The sequence below is a fragment of the Thalassophryne amazonica genome, chromosome 15 (assembly GCF_902500255.1).
Source record: "Thalassophryne amazonica chromosome 15, fThaAma1.1, whole genome shotgun sequence".
Taxonomy (NCBI): domain Eukaryota; kingdom Metazoa; phylum Chordata; class Actinopteri; order Batrachoidiformes; family Batrachoididae; genus Thalassophryne; species Thalassophryne amazonica.
This window is the reverse complement of record NC_047117.1, coordinates 14316568-14337213: the sequence shown is the minus strand read 5'-3', so window position 1 is coordinate 14337213 and position 20646 is coordinate 14316568. Positions and strand designations below refer to the sequence as shown.

Below are 20646 nucleotides of genomic sequence, written 5' to 3'. Positions count from 1 at the left end.
TTGTGTATGTGGAAAAGTTTTAGATCTTTGAGTTCATCTCATACAAAATGGGAGCAAAACCAAAAGTGTTGCATTTATATTTTTGTTGAGTGTACTTTATTTTTGTAAGATAATATATAGTATGTCGCGTGCACATCATTTTTCTCTTCATTAGTCCGGTAAACATTTCCTCATGTTTTTTTACAAGTACTGAAGGATGAGTGACATTAAATTCTGTCTCCAGACAAAACAACAGATCTGGACAGTGATGCACTGCTAAACAATGGCCTGACCTTTGGGATGGATCTCAACCAAGACTCATTTTTCACTGAAATACTATTGACTGCCGATATTTCACATTTATTCCTGGATCACTGTAAGTCCTGTACAGGCTCTGAGGCTCACGGGATCCATGTTTATACCCAGTTACTAGCGAACATCATATTCCTTTGAAATGTATTGATTTTTAACCACGCATTAAGGTTCCACTTTTATGTTCGGAAAACCATGCCTACAGTGAAGCATGGTGGTGGCATCATCATACTGTGGGGATGTTTTTCCATCTGCAAGAACTGGGACACTAGTCAGCACTGAGGGAAAGACTAAAGCAGCAATGTACAGAGACATCCTGGATGAAAACCTGCTCCAGAGAGCTCTTGACCTCAGACTGAGGCAACAGTTCATTTTTCAGCAGGACAATGACGTCAAGCACACAGCCAAGATATCAAAGGAGTGGCTTCAGGATAACTCTGAATGTCCTTGAGTGGCCCAGCCAGAGCCCAGACCTGAATCTGATTGAACATCTCTGGAGAGATCTGAAAATGGCTGTGCATCGACGCTCCCTATCCAACCTGATAGAGCTTGAGAGGTGCTGCAAAGAGGAATGGACAAAACTGCACAAAGATACACTGAAAAAAGACAATGTCTGAACCAACTTAAAAAAGTATTACAATTTGTAAAAACCTGAATGAATTAAGTTGTTTGAAAAGTTTGAAAGTTAAATCAACTCTAACTTACAAACTTAAGTTCAAACAACTTAATTCATTCAGGTTTTACAAACTGTAATTTTTTTTAAAGTTGTTTCAAACATTCTCTTTTTTCAGTGTAGGTGCACCAAGCTTGTGGCATCATATTCAAGAAGACTTGAGGCTGTAATTGCTGCCAAAGGTGCATCAACAAAGTATTGAGCAAAGGTGTGAATACTTATGTACAAGTGATTTCTTGGTTGTTTTTTTTATTTTTGATAAAATTGCAAGAAAAATAAAGTTTTTCATATTGTCATTATGAGGTGTTATTATGGGGTGAGTATAATTTTGAGGGAAAAAATTTCATCCATTTTGGAATAAGGGTGTACATTAACAAAATGTGAAAAAACCGAAGTGCTGTGAATACTTTCCAGATGGACCGTATGGCCAGATTCTCCAATCTGTCACAAAAGTGTACAACTCCTCTAGTGTTATCAGTTCTACTGTGCTGGCTGTAAAAATGATGATTTATTGTAAAAGTGATTATTGATCCAAGTGTGTTAACAACTGCCCAGTGTACATTTTACACCTATCTTTTTCTGTATTTCACTACAGTAAATGAAAGCTTTCATTGTTGTAGCGCAATAAATTTGGACATTTAAAAAAATATTCTGATTAGACCAAGTTTGTTTATTTTCATTTATTTCTCAACAGATTTTATATTGTGTACTTATGCTAACATATAGGGCTGCCAATAATTCTGACCAGGACCATAAGTGCAAAGGTTAACTGACTTTTCTGGTCTGTAACAACACTGCCCACTTACCTATATAGACCCTGAGGCCCAATAGCGATACTTCCCATGATGTCATGAATCTGGTCATGTGGGTTTGTTGACTAGCGTGGCTGGTTTCATTGTAGGTTAGTTTAGAGAAATACTATCTAGGTTTTGAACATATTAAGAGACCACTGACCATCGCTTCCTGAACTTGAAGAAGCCATACCTTCCATCTGTCGCGGTTCCAATTTACACATGTTCTTGTGAAGGACGCCTATGTGTGTGAAATCAATGTTTGTAAACAAGTATCGCTATACAGTTGGTGCTTATTTCTACATTCTGTAGTATGAAGTGGCTGACAGTCTAAGACTACCCCTTGGTTGAGACACCAATCCATCCCAGTTTACCTCCCCAAAAAAGACCAGTACACATTTACAGCTGGGTGAACTGAGACAAGGAAATAAACCCAGGTCTACATGTTGACAGCCCAACCCGTTACCCTACTGAGGTATTTTCTCTGTGCTGTCTAGCTTGCTGTCTTTAAATAGTAACCAGGTTTGTAACGCTAGCAGTAGGTTTTAGGATACGGTGTGTGTTTCTGTTCACTGTTTGGACACTGCAGGGTCGGATAATAGACAGGAGGTCAGGCAGAGAGGAGGAGAATCCAAAGCTGAAAGAAAGACTTTTGAAACTGTCATTTCTCACATATTAAGGTTTTATCTCACTGTAGCCATGTAATATTTACACCACTTCTAAAAATGTAACTTGCACATGATCAAAATAAAAAAATACTTTTCATCGCTTCGTGAGTGCTAAATTACCTTGGAAACCATGTACTTAAAGTGGATATGACACCTAAAAAATTAGGTAAAACCGATATAAATATCAAAACATACATACAGTATAGTAAGTTGAAAGTGGTTTTAATCATTATCACTGAGAAATAAAGTAGTACAGCTTCTCAAAGTGTGTTTCTTGTCACGTGATGCCGTGACGTCACAACATGTAGAGTCCCGTCTTTGTCTCTTCGATTGACAAGAGGAACAGATGGACCTCAGCATGGACAGTGACGAGATCGAGAACTTTTTTGACTCTTCAAGTGTGGATTATTTCTGTGAGGAAATCGAGACTGACTCGGATGCTGAGGATGTTGCAGCAGTGATTAGACCCTACAGATTCGAGCTGTATCTTTCAGACGAACATTCAAACCAGGAGCATTCTGGAAAATAATACTGACGGAGCTGATGGCCGAGCCGAAGTAGAGGCAAGAGACGTGCCAATTCCGATGGATTTTGAAAGGCTGCAGAATATGGAATGGTAAGGGAGGCTTTGATTTTTGTTGCTGCTGTTTATAACACTATAATTATAGCATTTTCGATTCTAGCATCTGTTTACTGCCTTTGTTATTGTTTTGGAGCCGCGACAGTGTAGCTACTACTTTTGGACCACCGTCATTACCTTCGGGTTTTTTCCGTTTGAGTACCTGGCATTGCATTCATCTGTGTTTAGTTACGTTATTTTCACGAAAGAATAGGAAATAAACGGCGAAAGTTTAGAAAAAGATCGCCGAAAACAACAGTGAACATGACTCCGCCGTGTTTACTACGTATTGCACTGATATTTTACAAGTTCCTTGACCATTTCAGGATTATTGTGGACATATTATTTGGGATTGACATTTTAGGTGTTCCTGTGAGCGGTGCGAGAACATGGAGACGGAAGAGGAAAGTGTCTGCTGTCGGCAGCAAATGCATGTGTGCGAGCGGAGCAAGCGGCAACCGGACATTTCGTGCATCACACAACACCGCGGCTTTTGATCAATCTGCCTGGACTTGAAAAGGCTAAAACCTTTTGCCCTTGTGTTTGTGCAATATGCTGCGACACACTGGTCAGGCATATCGACAAACAAGTCCCTGAGAGCTGTGTTTAATCAACGTTTCTGCCGCTAAAAAAAGTGTAAACAACGGCCACCAGGCGTGCAAGCCGATACACAGTGACGTATTTCAGGCTTGGTGTTCAGCAGGAAGCTGGTCATGGGGCGTGCACATTTTTCAGTGGCAGGACGTTCAAATGTTGTATATATCGGGAGAACCACGTCCATCTTCCCAAAATGCTTAGGTTGACCGAATTATATAACCTTTGTTACATGTAATAAGACTATGTTGTCTTTAAGTGTCATATCCACTTTAAAGGCCCTGTCACACCTGCCTACGTATGCCGACTGTATTTGAAACAGTAACATACGTCTAATAAATTAATGCAGCTGTCACACCTTGACGATTAGCCTGCGTATGCCGATCACAGATTTACTAGATAGGGTCAAGCTGTACAAAAGGCCTGCCCCGAGCAGATCGTGGCCCCGCCATCTTGAAAGGTTGAAGCGCTGCAGAGGTCTCTCGCTGCCAGTGGAAAATGCATACTTTGCGCTTGTAATCACTGTTGATTTTCTGGCTGACTTCTCTGCCATTACTTACATTTAAGATGTGAAAACTTGTGTTTAGGTCAATTCAGATATGTAGATTCGATTTCTGAAGTCAGATTTATCATAACCGTTGATCCTTTCTCCCTATAAGGCGTATGGAGCGTAAAGTGAAGCTCCTGTCAATAGAAAACTCATGTCATCAGTCAACTCTCTGGCTGATTCCTCTTTGTTTTCTCTCTGCTTTGACAGTGAAGGATTAGAACAAAATCATCCCGTGCTAGACCACAGCCCCCAGGTGTCCGCGCCCACCACCTACCGAGGAAGGGCAACCACGCAGAGTGCATGGGTGCCGGAGCACCCGCCTACCTGGCGGCCGCACTCGAGCACCCGAGCGCCAAGATACCCAAACTGGCTGGTAACGCTGCTCATGAGCTCCTCACCGTTGCGGACAGCCAGCTGCATGTGACAGGGAATGATACGACTCTTCCCACTGTCCCAAGCAGCGCCGCCAGTCAGCTCGAGGATCCCAGTGGCCAGACACCCAAGCACACCCGCCAGGTAAACGGGAGCTCCGGATCCCACACGCCCCGCACAGCCGTTGCCCCCAGCAGACAGTGGACACAGCTGACTGGAAACTGCAGTCCAGCACGGGAGGAGCGAGACTTCGCCTTGGCACTCGCTTTACCGCCTGTTTTGGCTCTTCTGCTCATGATTTTGGTCTAATCCTTTGCTGTCAAAGCACAGAGAAAAAAAAGAGGAATCAGCCTGAGAGTTAACTGATGACATGAGTTTTCTATTGACAGGAGCCCCACTTTACACTCCATTTGCAGATTTATAGAGAGAAAGGATCGACAGTGATGATAAATCTGACTTCAGAAATCGAATCTACGTATCTGAATTGACCTAAGCACAAGTTAAGTCACGTCTTAAATGTAAATAACGGTGGAGAAGTCAGCCAGAGAACTGACAGTGATTACAAGCGTGAAGCATGCATTTTCCACTGACAGCGAGAGACCGCTGCAGCGCTTCAACCTTTCAAGATGGGTGGCTCAGCGCTCCAGGTCACATGACCATAATACCTGTTTATTATGTGATGTCTATGATGCCGACAGCCCCGTTTCCACCGAGTGGTTCGGGTCGGTACTGCACAGTGTGGTGTAGGTCAGAAACAGAGCAATTTAACATTATTTTATTTTTTTATTTTTTATCTTGGTCGACCATTTAGATTGTGTACACAATGCTGATGAGTCGACTGGCTGTGGTAAACACTGCCGTGAATGAAGGGAGTGCTGTGACTCTTTAAACTTTTAAAGTGCCGGGTGCTTTCTGATCAGGTCCGCTGATCATACCTGATTAGGTCATCACAGACCTGAATAATGAAACGCTGTGATAATTTAAACTTTTAAAGCTCCAGTTGACCGTGATCAGGTGTGTTCAGACCTGAATGTGATCTGTGTGATCTGTTGGTGTAGCTCATACCGACAGCGACGGCACTTAAAACATCTCATTCGGGTCTGATCACACTTGATCGTTCAGGTCGTCTGATGATCACACCGGCAGCGATTGCACTTTTAAGATTTACAGTGCATTATTCAGGTGTGATCACACCTGATCGCAGCCGACTGGCACTTTAAAATTTTAAATCATTCCAGTGCTTCTGTGTGATCAGATCGCGACACCAGTATCCTCTGAGAAGTGCACCTGGAGCAGAAAACCACTGAGGGACTTGCTTTAAAAAGCTATGTTTCCAGCGATGACAGGGAATTAAAGTATTTTCAGATGTCGTTTTCAAAAATCAGGAGCTTTATGTGGATACGTATCATCAGACTGTGATGATGAACTCGACTGAAATGAACAGGTCAGACTTTATATTTATGTTGTGTGTGAAACAGTTTGTTTGCATGAGGACTACAGCTTTCAGCCAATCAATGGACAGCATTAATGGATGAATTTAGACTCATGAGTAAATTACAAGAAACGTGTGCCAACAATTGCATAACTTACCTACAACCTATTTCCCGCATGTGCCAGACGTATGAGTCACACGCTGGCATGTGTTGAAAATTTTCAGTATGTCCAAAATTTTTCAAGGAACTCAGCGTATTAGGACGTCTATCAGCGTGCTTCAATGTGCTTCAGCGCGCTTAACTTATATATAAAAACCTTACCCTTAACTTATGACTTATGCCAGTGTTTTCTAATACGGTTGGCATACGCTGGCTAAATCATCATGGTGTGACAGGGCCTTAAGCAATTCATTTGTTTTGTGTTCCATTTTTTTTATTCAATGTGTTCTACATTTTTATTACTCAACTTAAATCATACTCAGGAGAGTTTTTTTCACTTTGAGATTAAAGAGCAGAATTTAAATTTTGACAGGCTGTGCAATGATTTGTCAAAAACTGACACATTGTCATTGTAAAAACAAAGCCAAAAAACCAAAAACACTTTAAATAATTAGAATTCCAGTGCAGTTGATGTTGGATGTTTCGAGGGGACAATCCAACATCATGTTGGAGAAACCAGTAATTTCTAATATCTAATTTCTAAAATCTAATATAATTTCTAATAAACCTTCTAATATCTTTTAACTTTGAAACATTACAAAAAACAAAACACCCCCCCCCCCAAAAAAACCCCAAACAACTTCATTTCAAATTAAATTTGCCACGGATTTACCTAAGAATGTGCACTTAGCTATTAAAAAAAAAAACCCTATCCACGTTTTTCTTAATGTCACCTTGTATAATCAAAAACGTTTCTTAATCTCAACTCTCTAGTCAGTCTTTCTTGTGTTACACAGTATTAAACCATTATTGTGCATATGTGTGGCATTTACGGAATTCTGAGGGAAGTGTGTGTCTGTGTGCGCTGGACTAGAAAAACCAGTGCAAACGTCGGCGATACTTGCTATAAACTCCCTTGGCTGTTACCATGGACACCATCAGTACAGAAATATCAAAGAGCAACGGGGGGGGGGGGGGGGGGGGGTTGTAGGAAAGCCTTCGCTAGATTATAAAAGTATTTTTTCCCTCTCTTGGTAGCACTCTTCAGTATCCATGGCTAATGAAGACAAACGACATGTATGTGCACGTGTATGCATGTGCTTATGTTGCCAGAGACACAAAGAGAAGGTGAGCAGAGGCTAGAAGCGACATTCAGCCTCCCCTGCCCTGCCCCGCCCCCACCAAAAATACTTATAGCTGCCAGTAAATTACTGGTTTCTTTATTTAGATCATGACAAAAACATCTGGACTCCCCCTCCCCCTCTTTATATCACTGGTGTTCTTTTGTCTTATACCCTGATGGCCAGATGGATGGAAGGAGGAGGAGGAGAAGTGGAGGAGAGAGCCAGAATGCAGAGTGGAGAAGGGCACCAGGGACAAATCTGATTCTGTCAAAATGCTGACAAGGACATGCACTCTCATTCTCACACACACAAAAAGTGTACAGACGGGAGGGGGAGCCAATGAGTGAGAGAGCAGGAGTGTGAATGTGTGTATGTTTTGACCTACCTTTGTCCATCAGTTGGTTAAACAGTGAGACGTTGGAGAAGAAGAAGAGGTAAGCAAACATCTGAGCCTGAATCTCCGTGTGTACCTGGTACCCCTGCAGAAGCTCCTGGGCACTTTGGAACACCTGCACACACAAGTACCGAGGTTACAAAACAGCACATTTCCCATGGATAACTTTAATGCTGTATTTACATTCCAAATGGCTCTGAAACAATAACGTGATTGACATGAGAGTAATTAAATAAACCTGATAATTAACTCCTTAATTCATAAATCAAAATGCCAACGTTCTCTTTTTTCCTCCTTTCAAAGAAACATTTTGTTGAAATTTACATTTTTATTTATGCGTGGTTGTCATTGACAGCTGTGCATGTGAAAATGTCCCTACTACAATTGAGAATTAAGAGATATATCTGGACCCCTGGTTCTGAATCACACCTGAGCCAGCCCCAGATCTATGCAACATGCCCACACCGTCTGTGGCACAAAGGAGGGTGGGGTTGGGGGTGTCTGTTCAGCTATTTCACTGTTCAAGCTGTAAAGAGGGGAGTGGCAAGCAGCCATTCCTTTCCATTTAAAGGAACAGAAACAGATTGTGTCTTGGAGACCTGACATTCATTTATTTTCAGGTGATGTCATCTCAGTGTCTGACTGAGACAAGTGGGGGCTTATATTATCTTGCTGACAAAGTTTATCATTTAATGTTAACCAGAAGGATTTACTGCTTTGCTTAAAAATCAGAGTCAATTTGAACTGTGGCATGTTGATCACCATGTGACGCCAATTTAGAAATTAGACAAGACACTTAATCTGCATTGTCTCAGTCCTCCAGGCAGTAAATGGGTACTGGCTTTGGTTGGTGAAGTAACCTACCAGGGACTGGTATCCCATCCAGGGAAGCTGTAGACTCTATGTAGTCCACTTCACTCTACAGAATCCGGAGAGCCAAGCACCACCAGCAACGGGCCTCGGGGCCTATATAGGACTTACTTATTTACGTACTTTTTAATTAATAATAAAATAAGTTAGTGAAAATGTGTGGTCTGGCCTGTAATCATAACCGTTACATTTTGAGGTGGATATACAATCAGAACAGAGCCATGAATTTAAAAAAAAAAATGTAATGCTTACCTGCAGGACCCTGCGAATAGGTTCTGGAAACCCTACACCTTTCCAACAGGGCTCAGAGTTGTCCACTGGGAATGGATTACAGTCTAACAAACCTGGCAACACAACATAAAGTGCCTGGACACACACACAGAGACAGATGGACAGACACATGCACAGTGATGGAAATGATCAGAAATTACACAGAGTCCAGCCAATCATAGTTCTTTCTCAACTAGGTTAGGCCTTTGATGTGAATAAGAGCCTCTTATAATTCAACCTGCATGCTCAAGAACAAGATAAAAACGACATGCTTGTTAGGATTATGGCAGTGTCACTGTGTGGACAGATTACCTTTGTAATATAGTAGACACACTGCTGGAATGTGTACATGATAACTTCTTCCAAGATACTCATTGCCTCCTCATTGGCTGATATGGTCGCTGATAGCAAGGACTCCTTTGACCCTAGGAACAGACAGCAGAGATAGAGGCAGATTTAAGAGCCAATATACTGCAAAGGAAAGAGAGCATGAGCAAGAGGGGGTGCTTTAGCTATATCAGGACCTACTGTATGTCAGTGTGAGTAATGATTCCATGGTGCGTTCACACTTGTTACATTCGTTTGTGTACCTTGCAGCGTATCGATGCTGTGAGTGTAAGCTGGTGCTCTTTGCTGTATAAAATAGAGGATCTCTATTGAGTTGGACATCCAGAAGAATATGGTCTGCAGGTCTGGGACCAGGTCTGAGATACTAAGCAGAGACAGAGAAGCTGGGTCCTGGCTAAATGAGGGCGCACACACGCACGCACGCACGCACGCACGCACGCACGCACGCACGCACGCACACACACACACACACACACACACACACACGAAGGGTTAAATACAGCTAGGCTAAATACTGAGATGCAAACACAAATATGGTGGTAGGTGAAATGAAATGCGACACTCACTGCTGAGCTTGCTTCTGAGCCAGCTCCTTTGTCTTTTCCTGAAACGCACACAGTGTAATTAGGTTCTCATTAAACTTTTAGGATATGTGTAGAACTATGGATGATGGTATCAATAACCTACAGAGAGGGCGGGGGGGGGGGGGGGTCCCATTATCACATTTACAAAACCTGTAACACTCAAAACAAGCATGAATATTGGCAGTTATCACATACATAACTGTGACTTTGAGCTCTTCATTAGACATAGAGCGTGGCTGAAGGACCAAGAGGTGGACTCCAGAAGTGAGAAATGATCAGCACTGAAATTTAACTGGCAAGTTAGCCCGGTAAACCAAACCCATTCACTGCATAAATAAATTCTTAGTTAGTTCTTAGGAATTAGCTTGGCTAAGTTAGGCTACTTGTAAGTAGTTTTCCTGAGTGAGATCTTCCACACTGATCAGTTATTTCTTTGTGCGTTATAAAATATAAAAAGCTGCTTTATGAAATGATTCATATTTGTCTGAACCTCTAATATTTTCTCTGACAGCAGAGGTTGATCTGGTGACAGATATAGCAATTTATAGTATTGACAGAATGGTAAATGGTCTGTATTTATATAGCGATTTTCCATCTGAATCAGAAGCTCAAAGCACTTCACAATGATGCTTCACATTCACCTATTCATGCACACACTGATTTTAAGGAGCTGCCACGCAATGCACTCACTACACACCGGGAGCAACTCTGGGATTAAGGATTTGCCCAAGGGCTCTTAGTGATAATCTGGTTTGGCTGAGGTTTGAACCGAGGATCCTCTGGTCTCAAGCCCAACGCTTAACCATTAGACCATCACCCCCCTACAAGGGAACGAGGTTATCTGCCTGGGTGATTGCCTTACAGGATCCAGAGTGTTTCTTTGATGTGGTTGATGCAGCAACCACAGCAGCGACTGCACCCTGACTCTATTTGAATTGGTCCTTGTCTCACAACCACACAGTAAATCTGAACACTAGATGATGTCTTGGACCTTCATCCTCATGCCAACTCACCAACATCAACAAACACTTCTGTCCAGCAATTTCATGACAACAAAGGCTCTTCTCAGACATCTATCAGCCTCATAGGCTGAGCACTATGAGACATGGATGTCACTGCCAACATAAGGCCCCACTGCCTGTGTGACAGACTGTTTATTTATGGGTGTGCAACACAGTTAATATGCAGCCATGTTCAACCATTTAACTCAGAGGTCTCAAACTGACTCCAGAAAGGGCCAAGTGGGTGCAGGTTTTCTTTGCAACCACCCACTCCAGCAGGTGATTTCACTGATTAACTGTTTGCATCTGCTCAAAGTGATGTTAATCAGTGAAATCACCTGCTGGAGTGGGTGGTTGCAAAGAAAACCTGCACCCACTTGGCCCTTTCTGAAGTCAGTTTGAGACCTCTGATTTAACTTAACAGACACAGCAGTCCTGCATTCTCATGAGAACATCTTCAGCAAAAAACAAAGTACCACACACAGTAGCAGACACACAAGAACACAAACAGCTTGTTAGAGAACCAAACACTGACCCATGCAATGGTCTGAATTCTACGGACGATTTTAAGCAGCAGTTTTCCAAAACTTCCAGGCGGGAAGGACGAGGCAGAGTGTTGTATGCACAGACACAACAGGTATGCTGGTGTTAGTTTATGGTCATCTCCTGTAAGACAGAGGTTACCAGTTTAACTAAATTATACAATCATATCCTCTACAACACCAAAATCAGAGCACAGACCTCCTGGTTCTATGAGGGACATAATCCTGTTCAAGAGCTGGTCTTCATGAGCCTGGTCAAACTCCAGCTGCAGCCTCCTTTTCTGAGCTCCTCCTCCTCCTGCACGTCCACCACCTCCTTCCACTCCTGTCAACCCAGCGTGTCCAACTGCTGTGGTTCCCACACTGCGGGGCTTTACCAGGTGAGGTTTGAAGCAGCGCCTAGTTGCTGCAACACTCGACACCTGTGGTAGTCTGTCCTTCAGCGCAGAGCCACACATCTTACAAACCTGAGCACCGCCTTCTCCTTCCTCCACCCCGCCATCATAAAGCTGCCCTAGGGTTCGAAGCCGTGCCAGCGTCTGAGCAGGCAATGGTTTCGCACCTGTGGGGTCCTTGTACAAGAAGATGTAGTGCGCCCCAAAAGAGAGGAGGTCACCGTGTTGCAGTGTGATGGAACGCTCGCAGCGGGAAAAGTTAACCAAGACTGTGGCGTTGAGCACAGGCTCAACAGCCACACAAAACCGCTGATTATCAGCCACATCTTCTCCCTTGTTGTTGGCATGACGCCGTGGGGCAGGAACTCTGCGCAGGCGGCAGTGGAGGGGTAAGATATCAGGAGAAAACAGGCAGATGTTGGGACGAGCTGATGACGTCTCCTGACCGACTGTATGCTGCTCTCTGTTCAGCAGGTACACCAGACAGTCCTATAACACACAACACAATCAACAGCACAGCAGACATGCTTCCAGTGTCCAACAAAACACTGTGATTATCCCCACCTGCTTATTGTAGCCCTGCAGCAGCAGCAGGTGAGGGGACTGGTAAAGTGAGTGCCTCACTCCTCCTCCGTGACTTCCTTCCTCTTTCCTCCGTCCATTGGAGGTCACCTCACGCTCTCGACCCCTTACCGGCCCCGGTAGAGTGGAATAATAACGTTTGGACTCCTCTCCCACTTCCAGCTGCAGACAAAAACATCCACACAAAAGCATTCAATATCTAAAGCAGAGGGATAAACAACTGAAAGAATAAAAACTAAGGAGGCTATATTTTATGCCAAAGTCTGAATTTGCTTTATACTCAAAAGCTAAACATGAAAACGTTGCGGTATAAAATTTTGTAATGGATATTCAAAATAGCATTTCTTAATTTAATACAGGGCATTACAGAACCAGACCATCAAACACCTACCCTGGAATCAATACCATTATGTTTAATGAAAAGATTGAATTTGGACATTTTTGTGAAACATCTACAACATGGCATGATACAGGGGTTATACTGATTAAGTAATTTTGATGAAACATGTTGAGAAGTTTAGGTCTGGTCTGGATTTCTTTCTTTTTTCCCTAAATTATGAGTAGAACTGCAAAGATGAATTAATTACTATATTGGGGAGGTGATGGTCTAGTGGTTAAGGTGTTGGGCTTGAGTCCAGAAGATCATGGGTTCAAATCCCCACCTGACTGGAAAATCACTAAGGGCCCTTGGGCAAGGCCTTTAATCCCCTATTGCTCCCGGTGTGTAGTGAGCGCCTTGTATGGCAGCACCCTGACATTGGGGTGAATGTGAGGCATAACTGTAAAGGGCTTTGAGCGTCTGATGCAGATGGAAAAGCGCTATATAAATGCAGTCCATTTACCATTTATATTAATTGACAAATATTTTGATAATTGTATAATCATTTTAAGTCACAGTTCTCTGATTTCAGCTTCTTAAATGTGATTTTAATTATTACAAATTTTTACTTTTTAAAAAACAAACAAAAAACAAGAGATCTTAGTATTGGGAAACACCAATCACCATTTTTTTTCACAGTTGGATGTTTTATGGACCAAAGAACTACAGGTAATTGATCATTCCACTGTTTTTTTTTTTTTTAAGTTTCAAGTCATAAAAAAGAATTTTCTTTGGCACCACAATAATTGTATTGCATGGCGTTTAGATAAGGGATTCCTCATGTATGATATTGCCAATATGACCGAAATTCATTCTGTCTGAAAACAATTTAGAATTTCAACCCCTGAGGAGGAGAAATTCAAGGGATCAGATGCTATGACCAACATGTGACAGATTTCAAAGTGTTTTACAAGAAATCTTTTAGGTTATTAATGTAACACAGGTCACAGGTAATCTCAAAACATCACGCATGTGCACACACGCTTCCTCCTGTAGTTAGTCTGCATGATGGAGATCAAGGAAAAGACCATAATCACTATGAGATATTCCCCTCAGATAAATATGTTCTCTTCATTACATGTTACAAAAACAAACCTACATTATAATGCTTGGATTTTGGTAGAAACTAAATTTTTTCAGTTTTGTGAAATTTGAAAGGCCCTATAGCTTTAATCAGCAATGAAAACACAATTGGTTGCAGCCCTATATAATATATTATGGTTGTAATTTCTGTGTGTTTATATGTCTCAGGAAGAGGCAAAACTATGTGCAATACTTTTGATGACAAATTGAATATAAAATTGATTACAAAAATGATAGCTGGTTGCACTCCAAATCGTGAGATGGGGCATGTTAATACAACAAAATAATATAGTACAATAGGTGCACACACACACACACACACACACACACACACACACACACACACACACACACACACACACACACACACACACACACACACACACACACACACACACACACACACACACACACACACACACACACACACACTTCAATGTTTTGTGCTTTAAGTTTTGCTGCACACATCACCAGAATCTGCCAGAGTCATAATTCTAGTGTCTGATATTAAAAAAGGGGGTGTGGCTGCCCAATAAATTTTTTTTAATATTCCTACCCTGACACACAACAGCTGCACCAGTTTTATGTATTGACTGGCGGGTGAGTGGTGGCATCAGTAAACTTGGCATTTTTTTCCCCTCCAGATCCATGTTAACATTATTCACACTATTTGAGGGGATCCATCATAACAGCAATGAAAAGCTTATCACAATGACAAGAAAAATACCAAACATTTGCTTGTATTGTCATAGTAAAGTTGAATAGTAAGAAGAGGCAGTTTGCTTCCCTCCTACGAGTACACGCATTTGAAGACTGTACACATGGATGTTTTTCCTACCTGTGCAGACAGACAGACAAAGAGACAGACTGTGTGATGAAGCACGCAGTCGCACACAGTTGCCTTAATGAGTGCTAATGTAGTCACAATTATGTTAAAATCTGGGTTCCCACCTGGTTGAGGCTGGTCTCACTGAGACTGCGACAGAAGGATGAGTTGCTGGACCGGGGCAGGGTCAGCGTCCCCTTCGCCCTGTTCCTTTGGAGCTTACGTGCCTGGGCATTAATATCTGCAAGGGGGAAATAAAAGTGAACAGAACTGATAATTCTATCATTTATTCATATGTTTGAATAACTGAATTTTTCAGACTATCATGTAGCAAAGACATTACAATTGTGTGGAACAAACAAAACCAGCTGGAGTCAAATGAGTCTGAATGACAGTGGAAGTAGCTGACAACAGTGAGCCTGATGAGAAGTGAACTGTGCAGCTTGTTTATGGTGCAATTTTGACATTTTTGGCCATGCAATGGTTCACGTACAGTAGATTCACACGCACACACTTGATTTACTGCCAATGTGGGTGATGCTATGTGGGTGACAACGCAGGTAAGGGTGGTCTCCATGGCAATGACTGACAGCCACCATACCTGAGGCCAGTCCCCACCTTTAGAGCCGGACTGTACCACTCGAACAGACCGCAGGGGGGAGTTCCTGTGTTTGCCCAGCCCAGATCGACCCATTAGAGCCGCCAGGAATTGTGGGGGTTTGATCCCTATATGCAGGGTGGGAGGGATTAAGAGGAGGGGAGGCTGAGAAAAGACCCCCCTCACCAAAACAAACACAGAATAACCCCACATATAAACACACACACACACACACACACACACACACACACACACACACACACACACACACACACACACACACACACACACACACACACACACACACACACACACACACACACACACAATCAAAAACCTGCATGCACAGAAAATAAAAGTGTGTGTTTTAAGTGAGTCATATCATCACTTAGGAAAGATACATAGTTGAAAGGTGTGGAGTGCAGCATTTTCAAACACATCACAGTCAAAACTGAATCAAATACACATTACTGAATACACATTACAGGCCCCAACAGTGTTTCTCCTGTAATACAACAAGCTTGATGGGCTACCAGGCCCAAAAGAAACCCCACCAGGTCAGAAATATGGGGCCAGAATAATGATAAATAATGGCAAATATCCATTAATTTGGAAATCAGTAATTATTGTGGTGCATCCACAGCACTCACAGCAGCAATGACATACTAAGAATGCAATGATCAAAGCGAAATCCCCCCCCACTCTTCCGCTCCATGTGAGAGTCAAAAACATGCTTATAACTATGTAACTCACTTTAAAGTGATTTTCAAAGATATAACTTAACAGCCGTGGACATATGGTCTAAAATGTGACTCAGTTTGTGTGAACCATCAGACTTTTGTGCTACAAGTTCATTTACCTTAATGACGGAGTTAAGAACAGCCATGTACTTGTAAAATATGAAACTGGGTAAAACTTTCTGATTTGTGATGTTTTTCCATCCAGGTACGTATATCAAATCAAATCTATTTTATTTATATAGCGCCAAATCACAACAACAGCTGCCCCAAGGCGCTTTATATTGCAAGGCAAAAGCCATACAGTAATCACAGAAAAACCCCAACGGTCAAAATGACCCCTATGAGCAAGCACTTGGTGACAGTGGGAAGGAAAAACTCCCTTTTAACAGAAAGAAACCTCCAGCAGAACCAGGCTGAGGAAGGGGCAGTCTTCTGCTGGGACTGGTTGGGGCTGAGGGGAGAGAATCAGGAAAAAGACATGCTGTGGAGGGGAGCAGAGATCAATCACTAATGATTAAATGCAGAGTGGTGCATACAGAGCAAAAAGAGAAAGAAACACTCAGTGCATCATGGGAACCCCCCAGCAGTCTAAGTCTATAGCAGCATAACTAAGGGATGGTTCAGGGTCACCTGATCCAGCCCTAACTATAAGCTTTAGCAAAAAGGAAAGTTTTAAGCCTAATCTTAAAAGTAGAGAGGGTGTCTGTCTCCCTGATCTGAATTGGGAGCTGGTTCCACAGGAGAGGAGCCTGAAAGCTGAAGGCTCTGCCTCCCATTCTACTCTTAAAAACCCTAGGAACTACAAGTAAGCCTGCAGTCTGAGAGCGAAGTGCTCTATTGGGGTGATATGGTACTAAGAGGTCCCTAAGATGGGACCTGATTATTCAAAACCTTATAAGTAAGAAGAAGAATTTTAAATTCTATTCTAGAATTAACAGGAAGCCAATGAAGAGAGGCCAATATGGGTGAAATATGATCTCTCCTTCTAGTCCCCGTCAGTACTCTAGCTGCAGCATTTTGAATTAACTGAAGGCTTTTCAGGGAACTTTTAGGACAACCTGATAATAATGAATTACAATAATCCAGCCTAGAGGAAATAAATGCATGAATTAGTTTTTCAGCATCACTCTGAGACAAGACCTTTCTAATTTTAGAGATATTGCGCAAATGTAAAAAAGCAGTCATACATATTTGCTTTGTATATCTTTCAAGGAGCAGATTTGAAAATGACATTCTCCAGCTATCAACATAATTTAGGCCAGACTCAACTTTTTTTAAACTTCATTTTTAATGCAAATTTTCTAATCTTACAATGAAGAATAAAACATAGAAAATATACCACACATAGAACTTAGAACAGGTGGGTCATGGGGGGGGCAATGGAGCATTTAAAAAAAGAAAACAGACAGTAGATCTGAATAGCAATGGGTTACAAAAAACCTTGATAAAATGCCAAGTATGAAGGAGTAGGGGCATTTGCTCGAACCCACCCACCTTGAGTACGTGGACCACCTAAGTTGGTCCATCTAGTACGAACTAATGGGGAAGGTGTCCCCTGGGGGCGTTATATTATCATGGACTAATCAAATCAATTTCAGGAAGTTGACTAGTGCCTGACTCAACTTTTTTGAGACTTTTGTGACATATGTAACAGAAATTCCCCATATACTTAAATTTTACCTTAGAATATTAAACGACCACCCTTACGCATATACTCAATGGCCCAGATTACCACTATTTCAAAACCACAAAATGAAGTTTGGTTTGCATAATGAATATTGCTACTTCACACAGCAACAACATCTCAATTGAGGTGGGAAAACAGGTCAAAATACAATTAGCAGTGAAGTGACTAATCATGCTCACTGTGTGCATGATGTACCATTTTTGTAAAGTTCATAAGCTGTACAGTTTGCTTTTTATACAATATAATTTTTCTGTAATTGTTTTCAATGAGTCAGGGTTTTTTATTTAATTTAAATTTTTTAAATTTCAGGGGAAACGTTGCCCATGGTCTCCTCTATTGTGCTTTAATTTGGGTTAAGTTTGATATTTTATGCCTGATTTTGTAGCACCATAAAATGATAGTATAACACACTATGTGAAAATATTTCCCTCAATTTGACTGTGATGTCTTTGTAGACTTAATGAAAATTCTGCACATGAGAGAACCTTTAAAGTATGATCTCATTTTGAGAATAAAATGTCTGAATAATTTACAATTCACACAAAAGGGAGACAAACAATGAGAGTGAAAGACACTTTGGGAAAGTCTATACAAGTTTTCTAAACTCTACAACACAATTAAAACTGAAACAAACTGATTAATCCATTGATTAATCAACAGCCTTGATAATCACATAATCGTGTAAGTCATTTATCAGGCAAAAACAAGCACTCAAATATGAGCATTCATGCTTTTTTCAAATCGTTATAAAAATCAGATTTTTTGGACTTTGCACAGATATTCAGACAGTTGAAATATATGAAGATTTCACATTTTTTGAAAATTGTGATGAGCATTTTTCACCATTTTCTGGCACTTTATACAAACGATTAAATGATTAACAGGGCTAAAAAACATAATAAAAAAAATACACAGCTGAATCAACCCTGAAATCAATAGTTAGACCTCCAAACACAATAGCGAAAGGGTTAGTGTGAATGTAAAATGCATATATTAGTGTGTATTAGTAAATAAAGAAATGTCTTTAAATCTGGCTTTGGACAACAGGTTGGCTGACAGCAAAGAGAAGCCAAGCTGACTGGGAAACTGCTCAACAATGTACAGTTTAGTATTTTGTCATTAGAAACCTATTCTTCTTGACCCATTTACATGGTTTTCAGATGCCGTTGTATAGTTTGGAGAATATTCAAAAACATGAGATAAAATCTTTTTGGGGTGTGTTATGTTGACTAAGATGATCATTTTCACAAGGAAATGAAGATGTTTGGGCAATCAGAATTTCTTGTACCTTACAATATCCTTCTTTTTCAACTTGGCCATCAGTCATTCCCCTGTCCATAGCCTGGTGAACAGGACAAAGGAAGCCTGAGCGCCGACAAGCTCATCTAACACACTAACCTCGGTTTGATGTTTATTAAATAATATTTGGGGGCTGAGCGGTGGTTCTCATAATGGTTTTGCTTTGGCACAAGCATTACAAATTAGGACCTGCTTACTTCTTCAGTATTGTGGATTAACGACTCTATGAAGCAACCAATAGCCATTACAAATGCTAACACTGTTAGCATCCAAAATTACATACAGTCACTCGACGGAAATCCTGGCTTTGATCTTACATGTATTTTAAATGAAGTTGTTTTCCTTTATTCAGCTTGCTTCAGTTGAATATTGAGCAACAGTATTTACAGTTTCATTTTAAAAAGGTTTATTCTCAGACTAATATAATATGGCAACTGCATTTTTTTTTATTTATAAATGACTACATACATGACTGATTTTCATCTTTAAAAATACATCATTTCTGTTATGAGATAAAATTGTATACTTTCCTTTTGATCATCTCTCTGGCAATTTATAATAAATTGGGGATGTATTTAATCAGATTTTTAACAATTTATTGTATTATTCCTGAGTTATCATCAGTGCCCATCTTTGGACCCGATCTTCCAGGTGCACAAAGCAGCACACGCGCTCCCTTCAGCTTCTCTATCCCCCCACACACTTGGGGTCGTTGAAAACAGCAGATGTGGACCAGCATGTTGATTTGGCACTATGCCGGATGCCCTTCCTGACTCCATATTACATATTACATGGAGAATGGGCAGGGCTGAACGGGGCCACTGTCCACAAACTCCACATTTGATTTTCTGTTCTCCCACTGATTTTAAAATGAATAAATAAATAAAACATCAGATTCTAAATAAATAAATAATTTAGGGTGCCGAAAACATCTGCACAGTTCTGTACTTGGAAAACATTTTGTGGAGAGAGGGCCCTGGGGAAAAGTAGGAAGTGAATACATTTTGGTACTGATCTGATTCTACCTGAAAGTTTTTTCTCTTTAACCTGGTGAGATAGGTTGTCCTCTTTTATAGTATGTTAAGCATTTTTGCTTCATGAAGTCACAAACATGATGGGACAAATCTTTAACTGTCTTTATCAGACAATTGGTGGAAGAACTGCAATACCTTTTGGCCATTACTAAACTAGTAGAGGTACACAGAGTGCCCTTCTGGCTGCAGGTTTGTCACCCGATATGATGTAATACAGTGTATTCTGTCCTGTTACTACTTTCAGCTGCATATTTCACAGTAACAGATACATACTATTAGTTGGATGTACAAAAATTTTACATCTGCCACAAAATTTCATCCACTCTTTCAGGCTGTGGACCATCTCAAAATGTGGTCAAAATACATGATTTACTTTTTAAGATATTTTACCCACTAAACAGACCATGATTATGTTATAATGCCCATCCTCCTCAATCAGGTGCCATAGGTAAAAAGTCAGCCCATGTGCTGGAGTAAGACAAACAGATCACATCTCTGCGGTACATGTCTGTCTTTCAGTGCCAGAACCCATTAATGCCCCTGGTTGTAAAGATATCAGCTGTCACTCAGTCAACTGAGCAGCTGTCCAAGCATTTCCACTGCACTGTTTGCATCTCTTCAATATGCATTTCTAATTGACAACTACATTTAATAAGCATCTTTAACAGACATTCACTCATTTCATGCCACTTATCTGGGTCGTGGTGGCAGCAGAAAACTATGTATGCTAAATATGTAGT

General features: G+C 41.2%; 1 protein-coding gene across 3 annotated transcripts in view; it reads right to left on the bottom strand.

Annotated features, from left to right (window-relative positions):
- The window catches only part of radil (Ras association and DIL domains), an 83250-nt gene that overhangs the window by 35914 nt on the left and 26690 nt on the right, over positions 1-20646 (bottom strand). For 2 of the 3 annotated variants that reach the window (XM_034187719.1, XM_034187721.1), the window contains 10 exons: positions 15167-15274; positions 14674-14789; positions 12243-12422; positions 11483-12167; positions 11277-11407; positions 9723-9760; positions 9399-9550; positions 9121-9233; positions 8791-8904; positions 7660-7783 (listed from right to left, as the gene is read on the bottom strand). In XM_034187719.1, coding sequence (XP_034043610.1) covers positions 7660-7783; positions 8791-8904; positions 9121-9233; positions 9399-9550; positions 9723-9760; positions 11277-11407; positions 11483-12167; positions 12243-12422; positions 14674-14789; positions 15167-15274 — 1761 coding nt within the window. The remainder of the gene's footprint in view (positions 1-7659; positions 7784-8790; positions 8905-9120; positions 9234-9398; positions 9551-9722; positions 9761-11276; positions 11408-11482; positions 12168-12242; positions 12423-14673; positions 14790-15166; positions 15275-20646) is intronic. The other variant, XM_034187720.1, reaches the window with a different exon arrangement.